Source organism: Beta vulgaris, chromosome 2, assembly GCF_026745355.1.
Source record: "Beta vulgaris subsp. vulgaris cultivar EL10 chromosome 2, EL10.2, whole genome shotgun sequence".
In the NCBI taxonomy this organism is placed as follows: domain Eukaryota; kingdom Viridiplantae; phylum Streptophyta; class Magnoliopsida; order Caryophyllales; family Amaranthaceae; genus Beta; species Beta vulgaris.
Window position 1 is genome coordinate 15,295,104 of NC_079203.1, and position 13,342 is coordinate 15,308,445.

Below are 13,342 nucleotides of genomic sequence, written 5' to 3' on the forward strand. Positions count from 1 at the left end.
CAACTGTGTTCGATTTCCGGCAACTGACATCCATGTTCGTAACACACTTTGTCAGCAACAAGCGTCGCGAACGAACAACCGGCGAGTTAATGTCTATTAAACAAGGGGACTGAAAGCTTGAGGGATTATGTCGGTTTCAATGCCGAAGCCGTCACCATCCCAACACTGCAGCAGGAAGTAGCAGTACTAGCCCTAATGACGGGGTTGAAAGAAGGCACCCCATTTCGCAGTTATCTCGGCCGAAAAAAGATGACATGCCTAACAGAAGTTCTGGGAAAGGCTAATGACTTCATTAGAGGGGAAGAGTTTGACAAGGCAGCTAACGCAAAAAGGCCAGTGGCCATAGAAAAAGACAAAGAGAAAGACAAAGATAAGGATCGCCGGGATGACAAATACCGGAAGGATAAAAAAGCGGAGTCAACTGGCAGAAAAGAGGAAAGCAACTCTGTAAAAAAGGGGTTCGAAGGGAGGCCAGATAAATACAACAATTACACTCCTCTAACAATATCCCGGGCCCGGATTTTTGAACTTCATAGTAAGGACGATAAGTGGCAAAGGCCGCGAAAAATGTACTACAAGGGCCGGGATAAGTCCAAGTGGTGCGAGTTTCATGATGATTACGGTCACAAAACAGATGATTGCAAGGACCTTAAGGACGGGATCGAAGACCTCGTTAGACGAGGCTACTTTACCCAGTACCTATCAAGAAACGACCGCAAGACTCCCCCAAGGGAGGACGACAATGGCAATAGAAGGCCGGTAAAAGACAGGATCACTGAGATCCACATCATCAGTGGAGGACCAACTAGAGGCGGTAGTATTCACGGAGCGAAAGCCAGCCTCAAAGAGGTCCGACACCAGGTGAACTATAACAACGCCAGAAAATGGCCGGCACCCCCATCTATGCCGTCTGTAGCTTTTACCTCAGAGGACGCTAAGGGAATCGTCTATCCTCACGACGACCCTTTGGTAGTATCTCTGCAAATTTCCAATGCGATGGTTCACCGTGTTCTAGTGGACGGCGGAAGCTCCGCCAACATCCTCTACAAAGAGACATTTGAAAAGATGGGATTTGACGAAACATGTCTGAAACCGGTCTCTTACCCGGTTATCGGCTTCACAGGAGCATCTGTTGTCCCAGAAGGGACGGTAAAGCTGGCGGTCAAAATAGGAGAAGGGTTCAGGTCGAAAGACCTCATGGTGGAATTTCTGGTTGTAGACGTCCCGGTGGCGTATAATGCCATCATTGGGAGGCCGTTAATTCATGATGCCCAGGCTGTGGTCTCAACATACCACCTTACCATGATCTACACCTCTAACGATGGTAACCCAGAGAAAATCAGAGGCAATCAAGAGTCGGCGAGGGCATGTTACCTTACCGCACTAAAACACTCTGATCATAAAAGACCGGCCGACACGCCACCGTCGGAAAGAAAGCGGAGAAGGCTGGAAAATAAGGTCAGGAAGGACCTATCCATGGAGAATTTCGAGGGAAGGCCGGCAGATCAGCCGAGACCTAGCCCTGCGGGAGAAACGGAAGAAATAAGTTTGGAAGAAGACAGACCTGACAGAACAGTGAAAATCGGATCTGATTTGGGTGAAGAAGTGAAGGTCAACTTAATTTCCCTGTTAAGAGGGCATGCCGACATTTTCGCCTTCTCGGCGGACGAAATGCCGGGCATCGATCCGGATTTCATGGTACATCGCCTAAACGTAAACGAGGATGTAAGGCCGGTAAAGCAAAAGAAGCGAAACTTCTCAGCAGAGAAGAACGCGGCCATTAAGGTGGAAGTAGACAAGCTGCTGGCAGCAGACTTTATTGAACCCTGCGATTACCCGGAGTGGCTGGCAAACGTAGTAATGGTGAAAAAATCCAATGGGACATGGCGCATGTCGTAGACTTTACCGACCTCAACAAAGCCTGCCCAAAGGACTGTTACCCACTGCCGAGGATTGACCAGTTAGTAGACTCAACTAGCGGCCATGCATTGTTAAGCTTCATGGATGCTTTCTCAGGGTACCACCAGATAAGCTTGCTCGAGTCCGACAGGAATAAAGCGGCCTTCATCACAGACGCAGGGGTTTACGCCTACAAAGCAATGCCGTTTGGACTCAAAAATGCCGGTGCTACCTATCAAAAGCTGGTAGACAAGATCTTCGAACACCAAAAAGGCAAATGTAGAAGTATATGTGGACGACAGTATAGTCAAGAGCTTAACTGAAGAAGACCATATAGTTGACCTAGAAGAAACGTTCGAAACACTCCGGCAACACCAAATGAAGTTAAACCCGAAGAAGTGCGTGTTTGGAGTACGGTCCGGCAAGTTCCTCGGCTTCATGGTGAGTGAAAGGGGGATAGATGCCAACCCAGACAAAATTAAAGCCATCAGTGACCTCCCGGAGCCAAAGAGCATCCGAGACATTCAAAAGCTGACAGGGAGGATGGCGGCCTTAACAAGGTTCGTTTCAAAATCAGCAGAGAAGGCCTTGCCATTCTTCAAAATACTCAGGGGAAATAAGAAGTTTGAATGGGGAGAAGAGCAGAAGCAAGCCTTCGAAAAGGTCAAAGAACACTTCCAGCGATTGCCCACCATAACTCGGCCAGAGTTGGGGGAAAAACTACAGCTATATGTGTTGGTGACCGAGAAGACGGTCGCGGCGGTATTACTGGTGAATCGGGAGGGGCAGCAAAGCCCCATATACTTTGTCAGTCACGTACTTGCCGGAGCAGAGCAGAGGTATGAACTGCTGGAAAAAATGGCCTATGCCGTCTTGATTGCAGCAAGAAAGCTGAGACCATACTTTGACTCCCACACTGTCCAAGTCCTCACAAATCAGCCTTTGGAAAAAGCCCTCCACAAACTAGACACCACAGGGAGACTATTGAAATGGGCAATTGAGCTGTCGGAGTTCGACATAGAATACCGGCCGCGTACCGCGATCAAAGCCCAAGCTTTAGCAGACTTCATAGTAGAGACAGCCTACTCTGAACCCGCGGAATCCGCCGGCAGGTGGAAAATTGAGGTGGATGGATCAGCAGCCCAGAGTGGAGCCGGAGTCGGAGTGGTCATGACATCCCCAGAAGGAGAAATCTTTGAACATGCCATCCGCTTCGGGTTTAAGGCCTCCAACAATGAAGCTGAGTACGAAGCAGCCCTGGCCGGACTAAGTCTGAGCATTGCGGCTGGAGCAAGAAACGTCATTATGATAACGGACTCGCAATTAATCTCAAGCCAAATTGAGGGAACGTATGAGGCCCGAGAACCGGTAATGCAGAAATACCTACATCTGGTAAAGAACATGGTAAAGGGACTACGAAGCTTCGAAGTGCAATTGGTCCCGAGAGCAGAAAACATGGCGGCAGATGCCTTATCAAAGCTGGCGAGTTCCAGTCTAAGCGACAAGAAAAGGAACGTCAGGGTGGAGACCTTGGTAGACAGAAGTATAGAAGTTGTCCCAGCATCCGTTAATACAATCGCTACCGAACCAGAGTGGTATGAAGGTATACTAGCATATAAGCTCAAAGGCGAGCTCCCGGAAGATAAGATGACGGCACAAAAACTGAGAAGGGATTCTGTCTGGTATTGCATCTTTCAGGGACAGTTGTACAAGAAAGGGTTCTCGCTACCTTTACTAAGGTGCGTCACGGCCAACGAAGCAACAAAAATAATTGAGGAAATTCATGAAGGAATATGCGGGAACCATATCGGGGGTAAAGCGTTAGCACTGAAAGCACTGCGAGCAGGGTTTTACTGGCCTACAATGCTGACAGATGCCCAAACCTACGTGAAAAAATGCGATAAGTGTCAAAGGTTCGCGCCAGTAATCAACCAGCCGGCCAATGATCTCCAGCCGATATTAAATCCAATCCCTTTCGCACAGTGGGGGATGGACATTATAGGGCCCTTTACGCCGGCATCCGGGGGAAGGAAATTCTTAATAGTTGGTATTGACTACTTCACGAAATGGATAGAGGCAGAGCCAACGGCAAAAATAACGGCTAATCAGGTAAAGAAATTTATCTGGCAGAACATCATCACTAGGTTCGGCATCCCGATGGGAATAGTGATGGATCATGGCGTCCAGTTCGATTGCGGTCCGATACGCGACTTTTTGCGCCCTTACAGCATCAAGTTCGCCTACTCTTCAGTCTGCCATCCGCAAAGCAACGGCCAAGCTGAAGCCGCTAACAAACAAATCCTCAATGCCCTAAGAAAAGGTTGGATGAGCTGAAAGGAGCATGGGCCGACATGGTACCAGCAGTGCTGTGGTCCAACAGGACCACCGAAAAGGAGGCCACCGGAGAAACCCATTCAGGTTAGCTTTCGGACAGAGGCGGTATCTCGGTGGAAGTAGGACTACCCAACTGGCGGATTCTGAACTATGAGCCCGTTTTGAATGAACAAATACACAAGGAGGACTTAGACCTCTTACAGGAGGTCAGATTAGCTGCAGAGCTGAGGTCGGCAGCATACAAGGACCGGATAAGCAAAGCCTACAATAAAAGAGTACGAAGCCGTCCTATCTCTAAAGGAGACCTCGTCCTCAGGCGGACGGCAGCAACGGGAAAAGCCCACGTGGACGGAAAACTTACGGCCAATTGGGAAGGACCTTACTTGGTCAAAGAAGAGATAGTACCAGGGTCATATCGGCTCGAAGACATGGCAGGCAAGCTGTTGAAAAATAGTTGGAACGCCAGTGTCCTTAAGAAATACTATGTTTAGTTAAAAGATGGGCAATGTTGCCAGTAGGATTGAATAATCAGGCGCTTGTGCCGGAAATTTTACTCAGCTTAATTGTAGGCAATAATTCCGGTATAACCGAGAAGAGCCGTTTTATCTTAATAAAATGAGCATCTTCCACATACAACAGTCAATGCTGCCCCATCCCATTAAACACTATTGTTTAATCAGTCAATGACCTTCGTGGATCTGCTGAATTAATCAATAGTGTGAAACCGGTCAATGACCTTCGTGGATCTGCCGGTATAAAACATAAATTAAGCGCTATTGTTTAAGCAATCAATGACCTTCGTGGATCTGCTGAATTAATCAATAGTGTGAAACCGGTCAATGACCTTCGTGGATCTGCCGGTATAAAACATAAATTAAGCGCTATTGTTTAAGCAGTCAATGACCTTCGTGGATCTGCTGAATTAATCAATAGTGTGAAACCGGTCAATGACCTTCGTGGATCTGCCGGTATAAAACACAAATTAAGCGCTATTGTTTAATCAGTCAATGACCTTCGTGGATCTGCTGAATTAATCAATAGTGTGAAACCGGTCAATGACCTTCGTGGGTCTGCCGGTATAAAACATAAATTAAGCATTATTGATTAATCAGCAAATGACCTTGGTGGATCTGCTGAATTAATCAATAAAGTGAAATCGGTCAATAACCACGATAAATATATCGGAAAAACATAAAAAAATAATAATAAAAGACGATACGAAAGTTCATCAAAAAGCTGTACTTCATTAATCAATGAAAAATTACAGTCCTAGAAGCTAAGCAGTCAACCACATACGGTGTGACTGCCAAAAGAAAAACAAAAAAAAAACCAATCACAGGCGAACGGATTTACAGAACGGTAAAGATAGTTTGGCTGCCCAAGAAGAAAGACGGCATGAGAGCGTAAAGCACACCACGCACAAAGCGACCCAATACAAGAAGGGCAAGGAAGAAGGCTGAGAGCCTACTTGGTCTGCTCTTCCCCCTCAGAGCCGTCAACAACAACCACTGGCTCCTCTAGAGTAGGATCGGCATCAGGGTTGGCAATATCCGCGGCGTCATTGACGGCCTCTTGCTCTTCCTCAAACTCAATCCTGGGGTCGGCATTGGCGATGTCAGCTTCAGTCACACCGGGATCCAGGTCCTCACCTTCAACTGGTAGCCCATGGACGAGGTTGGTATGCGCCTCCTCGATCTTGGACCAGTCAAGCTCCGGGAAGGTATGGCGAACGCATCTCATGGCCGCAGACCAGCCACCGTTGTACCGGTTGAGTAAACGGCTCACGAAGTCCATACCCTTCTGGTACTCCCTAACGGTGGCGCGCTCCAGCTCTCTGGCCTCAGAAATTTGCTCCCGGAGAAGCCTAATCTCCTCATCCTTGTTAAACAGGACCAGAGAGTGGTCTTCCACCGCCTTGGTAAGGGTGGCATCGGCCTTGCTCTCCGCGGCCAGCGCGTCATTCTTCTCGGTAACTGCCGCAAGCAGCTCTTGCTCCTTAACGGCCATTCTACCTTTCAGCTCCTTGTTCTCCTTAACTTCGTTGAAGTAAGAAGTCTGAAAGTACCGATAGAAACGCAGAGCTCCTTACCAGACTGGGCAGACTGCAAAAGGCAAAAAGAAACAAAGAGGTCAAGACAACAAATAAACCGATAGCAAACTTGCAAAAGAAAGGATAAAGTTTGTTAATCTTACCAGGGCCAAGTTATGCGCATGCGAGGCGGCAAGCGTATAAACCTCGTCCGCCGGAATATCGTATTTAAGCTGTGTAGCTTTTAAAATACGATATCCCAGGTTCCCGCCCTCAAGAGGACGGTCCAAGAGCAGCGATTCGTCGTCCAAAACGGTCATCTTTGGATCGAACTTCTCGCCGTTCTTCACCGGAGAGCGAGCCCAGCGCCTCTTCAGAATATCCGGCATCTCCATCCGGTCTCGCTCCAGATAGCCCTGCTTTCTGGGCTTGGCGAAGGGCTCAAGGCCGGGAACCATGTCCGGTAGGGTAAGCTGTTTATAGATCTTGGGCCGCAAGGAGGAGGTGCCCACCTCGGCCACACGACCGGAAAAAAGAGGAGGAGCGTTAGAAGCAGGAGCCTCCTTATCCTTGCCGGTCTTTGAGGCAACCCTTTTGGCCGCCGGCTCGGCCACAGAGGTCTGCTCCGGTTTCCTTTTCCGGGCCAAGACCTCCGCCTGACGACGCTGCAGGGGGATGGTATCCCTGACATCGTCCTCGTTACCGGACTTCCGGCCGGATCCTCGACCACCGCGCCCTCCTCGGCCGCCACCAGCCGGCATTTGTATGGGGACGTACTTGCTTGCGGGCTTAGGAGGCATATTGCTTAATGGCCGGTAGGATCTGTCGACGTGAAGGGCCTCACGGATCAGGAAGTCCTTGCCTACAAAGAGGACGAGATCGCGGTCAGAAAACAGCAATTAAAGCAGAAGTATAGCAAACAAAAGCAAAAACAAAACACACCGTATGGGTCAGACCGGCAGAAGCCTAAGCCGACAAAGCCGGGTTAGTAAAAACATAGCTGGTGTGAGGAAGCAGTACTTGGGACTGGTACCCTCTTCTTGCCTCTCAGCGCCGGGATAGAGTCCGACGCAAAATAGTAAAGGCCACACGTTCCCGGCGGGTTAAACCCTATCCCTGATATGTTCCATGCGAGAACGGGGTTTAGTCCATTGACGTCTTAAAAGGGAAGTCGTCAGGAACACGCACCCAAAAGAATCGGCCTCTCCAGAGCTTGAGGGAGCTAGGTTTGGGGTAACCGTCAATTACCCGCTTTCGTGTAATGACATCCATCCGCCACGGCCCTCAAGCTCGTCATCACGGGACTTCCTCTTCTTCCGGCCCCTTTACCCTTGGCAGAGCCATTCCTTAAACCAGTGGAGCTTTCGGAAGAGGTTCAAGGTTTCCGGAAACCTTATAAAACGGACAACCCAAGCGTAGGCCATTAAATTCCGCCATCCTAAAGGGGTCAGCTGAGCCAAACATATGTTCCAGGCTTTAAAGACCTTGACGAAGAATGGATCCAAGGGAAATCGCAGTCCAAAATCAAGCATGTGGGCATAAATAGCCACATGACCGGAAGGGCAATCTGTTACACGGCTCCCTTCAGCCGGAAGGACTAATTTGTAATCATCCGGAAAAGCAAAATATTGGGGACCCTTAATCAGAAATTTGCTTTGCCGGCAGGTCCTCGCCCAGCCGCTATCTAATTGGACACTACCAGCACAGCCCTCATCACTGGGCGGCATGTACAGTTCCGCTAGGGTATCCTCATCAGAATCCTCAGGGATTATCTCGGGAGGGTCCTCTCGGTCAGAATCCGACTCGGCTTCTAAGGTGGTAGACTCCTCATCCGTCCCGGCTACATATCTTTCTATACTCTCTACAGCATCGGAGTGGACAGGGGAGGCCGGGATCTCCCTAGGTACCGGTCTATGGGATGTCTCACCCACCTCAAAGGTAGAGCGCCTGACAGGAGACGAGCCGGAAGGAAATAATTCGGGGGAATGTTCAGCTAGACCTCTCATGGTTCCATACTGACCTAAAGCCCCGGCTTGTCCCAGTACCATCTTTAAGGGGGAGGCATGAATGGCCGGCTCCACATCTTGCCTGCCGGAAGTACTACAACCATTTTGGCTATTTACCCTATGTTCAGAAGTAGGAGTAGCCCGGGGAGATGTGGTAACCTCTACAGACCTAATGGAGGTGTTATCAGACTCGGCATCACTCTCACTCATAATAGAGGGAGACTTAGATATGTCTTGGGAATCAGAATTTTCAGAGTTGGATGACATTATAAATAAGACGGTATGAAAGATCGGAAAAAGTTTTGATAAAATACCTGGAAGTAAAGACGCGAAGGGAAAATATGCCGGAATCAACTGGTAGCGTGAGGCCGGAATGAGAGATCAAGCAAATGCCGTCAAGGAAGCGAAAGGATTTTTGAGAGAGAAAGTCCGATATGAGCGCGATCACAAGAGAGAGATTGCAAGAAGTGAGAAGCGGAGGTCACGCAAGAGGTATTTATAGAAAAAGTCGCGGTTGAGATTAAGTGACGCTTCGTCTTCCCGACATGATCATGCCACGTGTTTTAGTAGCACCCAGCTGTGAAGCAATCACTCTTCGAAGAGCTTTCAATGTAGGTGCGCAGCTCGAGGTGACCGTTGGAATTCCCTGACAACGATTCACATTCTCTTGCTAAAAGTAACTCAGCATTTCCCATAACGGTTTGCAACCTATTAAACCGGATACGCCTATAATAGGCATACCGGCTTGGGGGCTAGTTGTATGGGGGCTGACTAAGTTCCATACCGGTTCAATTGATACCGGTCTAATAGCTTTTGGGCTTACGAGTCTGGGCTAAGATCCATTTTATATCTGCAGCGCCTACGGGCCTAAAAGGATATAATTTCAGTAAAAGATAAGAATATATCCTAAGGAATATTCTTGGGAATCTCTCTCGTGATTACCGGGCCCAACAAAGAGATGGGCTTAATCAAGTCCCTATATACTCCGTTGATCTGAGTCATAAGGTACGTACACAAATCCCAATACATTATACCTGAGAGCTACCGGCTTTAAACCTAATACTGACTTAGGCATCGGAGGGGCGTTCCTCGGATCAACCCCCGAGGCTAGTTCACTTATTCTATTTTGCAGGAATCCAACCCAGCTTGAATACAAGGACTTACCGGTTCAGAACCCTGTGAATTGTCCCATACCGGAACAGAAAACATATTTTAGCTAGTGTGTACACAAGTTATATTTGTTACACTATCAGTTTTATGATAGCAAAAGGAAATCAAGAAAAAACTCTGAGTTGGTGAGAATCAGATCTTTTTTATCATTTGATCGTAAACAAATACTCCCTCCGTCCTCTATTAGTTTATTATAATGTTATGGGTCATAGAAAGAAAGTGAAACTATTATTTTACATTAAAGTTGAATGTATGTGTGATGAAAAGTTTGTGGTCCCATTAACAGCAAAAAAAAGAAAAAGGGTAAACTAATAAGGGACACCCTTAAAAGAAATACGGGTAAACTAATAGAGGACGGAGGGAGTATAAAATTATTTTAAAACATGACTGTATTTTAATGGACTATTTAAACTTATATAGTGGAATAAGAGCGATAAACGTTTATGAACAAAATGAACTATAGTAAAAATGGAGAAAAAACTTGAATGACGGATTAACGTGAAAATATGTTTTTTTTTTTTTTTTTACACAGGCTACATCTAAGTTATAACAAAGAAACTAAAATGTTGGTTTAAATACATTAGCTAAAACATGGATTTTTTGGACTTGTTGACGTGAGACTTTTTACATAGAGCAATGGGAGATACATATTCAAGTGATATAAAATACTAGGAAAAAATACCTTAAAAAAGTTGTGTTGGTAGAAACATCTGGTGCGTCTTTCCTTTACCTTAAAAATGAAGGTAGAAACAGCTGGTACTTCTTTACCTTAAAGTTGATGATTTCCACCAAGAATTTGGTCGCCGGGTCGTGCTAATTCCATACGAATCAGTACTGAAAAGCATGTGCCCATCACTCCAGCAATGGCACCGAAGATGAAATAGAGAGTCCCTATATCCTTGTGGTTAGTAGATAACTGCCATGGAACCAGATTTGTCATAAAAAAAATGGAGATTTTTTCCTTTACTGTTCGGACAGACACATCGGAAACTGGCCTATCCCGAAGAGACTTGGAAAGCGTCCCGGTGTCCTCTGAACTGAGTTTTCCTTTTTTTGATGTGAGTAAGGTTTTGTCCCACAAATGAAATTCCATGGAATGGGATTTGATCATTTAGAAGGAAGCTGATGAGAGGGGTCCTAAGGTAAGGGCAACCCGAGCGAGCGACGGAAGTTCTCATCCGTAAACTCCCGGTAGAATTCCTGGTAAATTTCGGAATTTCTACCGTGCTCGTTCAGCTGCTGAGTAAAGCTCGCGAGCGATTGGGACATCCGATCCCTCTGAGCAGCGACCTCCGGGTCACTAAATGGTTCCACCTTCTCTTGTAGGAATGAATATGCCTCCTTTCGGATATCTCCCTGATTATGGAGGCATATTTCATAAATTCGGGCCTAATTCTCTTGACTAAGCATAAGCTCAAAGAGCTTATCTTGCAAGACGGCCTTGCCTTCCAATACCTGTAGATCAAATCTCTCCTTATCAAAGATAAGGAGATAATGATCTACAGTTATGGCTTGATCAAAGTGGGCGCGGACGATACCCGCATATTCCCCCGGCTCATTCTGCGGGGGAAGATTAGAATATAGTCCCCGCTTCAGCGCCTAGATCCGCTGATAGATCTGCGCCTCAGACTCGACCGCTATAATATTGCGGTAAGTGCCCAAGGACTCTGTGCTGGAGGAGGACTCCAAAGGCGGAGGACCGCTCACTTCCCCGCCACTAGAGCCAGAGGACACATTATGATGAATAAGAGAAGTAGCTGTCACAATGCCTCCTACTAAAGTAAAAAGGGTCTCAAAAAGAATGGACCGAAAGAAGTAAGAGACAAAAGGAGGAGAAAATGAATAAGTAATAAAAGATAAAAATGCCCTTTTCTTCGATAAAAGAAATGTCTTTTTTCTAACATCTATATGACTCCTTTTTCAAATCAAATTAGTATTCCAAACCTTTTTCAAAACATGCATAATTAAAATATTTTTAACTTTATGAAATCCTTAAAATAATATCATTTGACTTTTTGAAATAGTCTACCTTCTTTAAATAATCAAATCTTTTAAAACTCAATTATGTTTAAATCTAAATATATAAATACTAAAATATATTTTTTAAATCCTTTAAAATTATGGGGGGATTACAGTCTACCCCCCTTAAAAGAATTTTTCTTATGCGGATAATCTACTTTCAAAAGTTTGAACTCATCTTTTCAAAAGTTTAAAAAGAATTGTGCCTCTTGTGCACACTTTTGCCAACTCAAAACACTTGTGTTACTTATGAACACATTTTCTTATGCGGATAGTCTACTTCTTTTGCACTAACAAGTGCAAATTGCCCAACATAGACATACATATGCATAAAAATCTCATAAAAATAGACAAAAAGAGCGAAATTTATCGCATTCTATCCCCCTTAAAGAAAACGAGTTACGCCCTCGTAACTCACCTCAAGGAATAAGTCTGGATACTTCTTTTCATATCATCTTCGGCTTCCCACGTTGCCTCTTCAGACTCGTGGTTAGACCAAAGTACTTTCACGATGTGGACGTCCTTATTGCGTGTACTACGCACTTTCATGTCGAGGATCTTCACAGGTCTTTCCTCATATGTGAGGCTACTATCGATCTGAATTCGTTCAGGCTCTAGGACATGACACTCATCAGGGATGTAACGCTTAAGTTGGGAAATATGGAACACATTATGCATCTTTTCAAACTCCATTGGCAACGCCAATCTATAGGCTACTTTCCCAATTCGCTCCAAAATCTCATATGGGCCTACATACTTAGCACTCAACTTTCCCTTTTTCCCAAATCTCATTACGCTTTTAGTGGGTGATACTTTCAAGAACACCTTATCACCTATAGCAAACTCATCCTCACGTTGTTTCAAGTTAGGATAACTCTTCTGTCTATCTTGCGCAGCTTGAATTCTAGCCTGAATCAATCTGATATTCTTGACGGTTTCATCAATAAACTCTGTGCACAAGACTATATATTCACTAAAGTCGTTCCAACAAATGGGACTTCTACATTTCCGTCCATATAATGCCTCAAAAGGTGCCATCTTTATGCTCGCATGATAACTATTGTTGTAGGGAAACTCAATCATATCTAATTGGTCCTCCCAACTACCTTGAAAGTCAATTGCACATGCTCTCAACATATCCTCCATAGTCTGGTTAGTCCTATCAGTCTGACCATCAGTCGCTGGGTGAAAGACGGTACTCATCTTCAATGTTGTCCCAAGATTTAATTGGACTTTTTTCCAAAATTTCGAAAGAAACCTAGAGTCACGGTAAGAAATGATATCTTATGAAACTCCATGTAGTCTCACCACATGCCTAATGTAAGTCTTAGCAAGTTGCTTCTTCTTCCATGTCTCCTTAATGGGTATAAATACATCGGATAAGGTCAATCTATCACAATAACCCAAATAGTGTCATTTCCACTCCTTGTCTAGGTAAGGCAGTCAAAAGTCCATAGAAATAGAATCCACTTCCATCCCGGAACCTCTAAGGATTTTCCCCATGGGTCTCTTATGATCTATCTTCACCTTCTGACAAGTTAGGCACTTAGACACATACTCAGCTACCTTTCGCTTCATATTTGGCCACCAATAGATAACCTTAAGGTCTTTATACAATTTATCACCCCCAGGGTGCAAAGAATATAGTATTATGCCCCTCATCCATCAGGCGTCTCTTAAGGTCATTACACTTTTGTGGTACACACCACCTCCCTTTAAACCTTAGACTCCCATCATCATGAATCTTAAAGTCAGCTTCCTTACCTTGCCTAATTTTCTCCTTGATCTTATCTAGGTGCTCATCCCCAACTTGACCCTCTTTGATCTCATCGAAAACTACAAACCCAAAGATAGAGCGCTAAGTCTTGCCTCACTTTTCCCAGGA

The 13,342-nt window shown here is 45.6% G+C and overlaps 1 protein-coding gene across 1 annotated transcript; it reads left to right on the forward strand.

Moving 5' to 3' along the window:
* Window positions 1-2,277: 2,277 nt before the first annotated feature.
* On the forward strand, window positions 2,278-4,233 carry LOC130590453 (uncharacterized). The gene has a single exon (XM_057392890.1). The coding sequence runs from the start codon at window positions 2,278-2,280 to the stop codon at window positions 4,231-4,233; it is 1,956 nt and encodes a 651-aa protein (XP_057248873.1).
* The last annotated feature ends 9,109 nt before the right edge of the window (window positions 4,234-13,342 follow it).

What these genes read in the sequence shown, in the direction of transcription:
- LOC130590453 (XM_057392890.1), top strand. Translation starts at nt 2,278, where the DNA reads ATGAAGTTAAACCCGAAGAAGTGCGTGTTTGGAGTACGGTCCGGCAAG.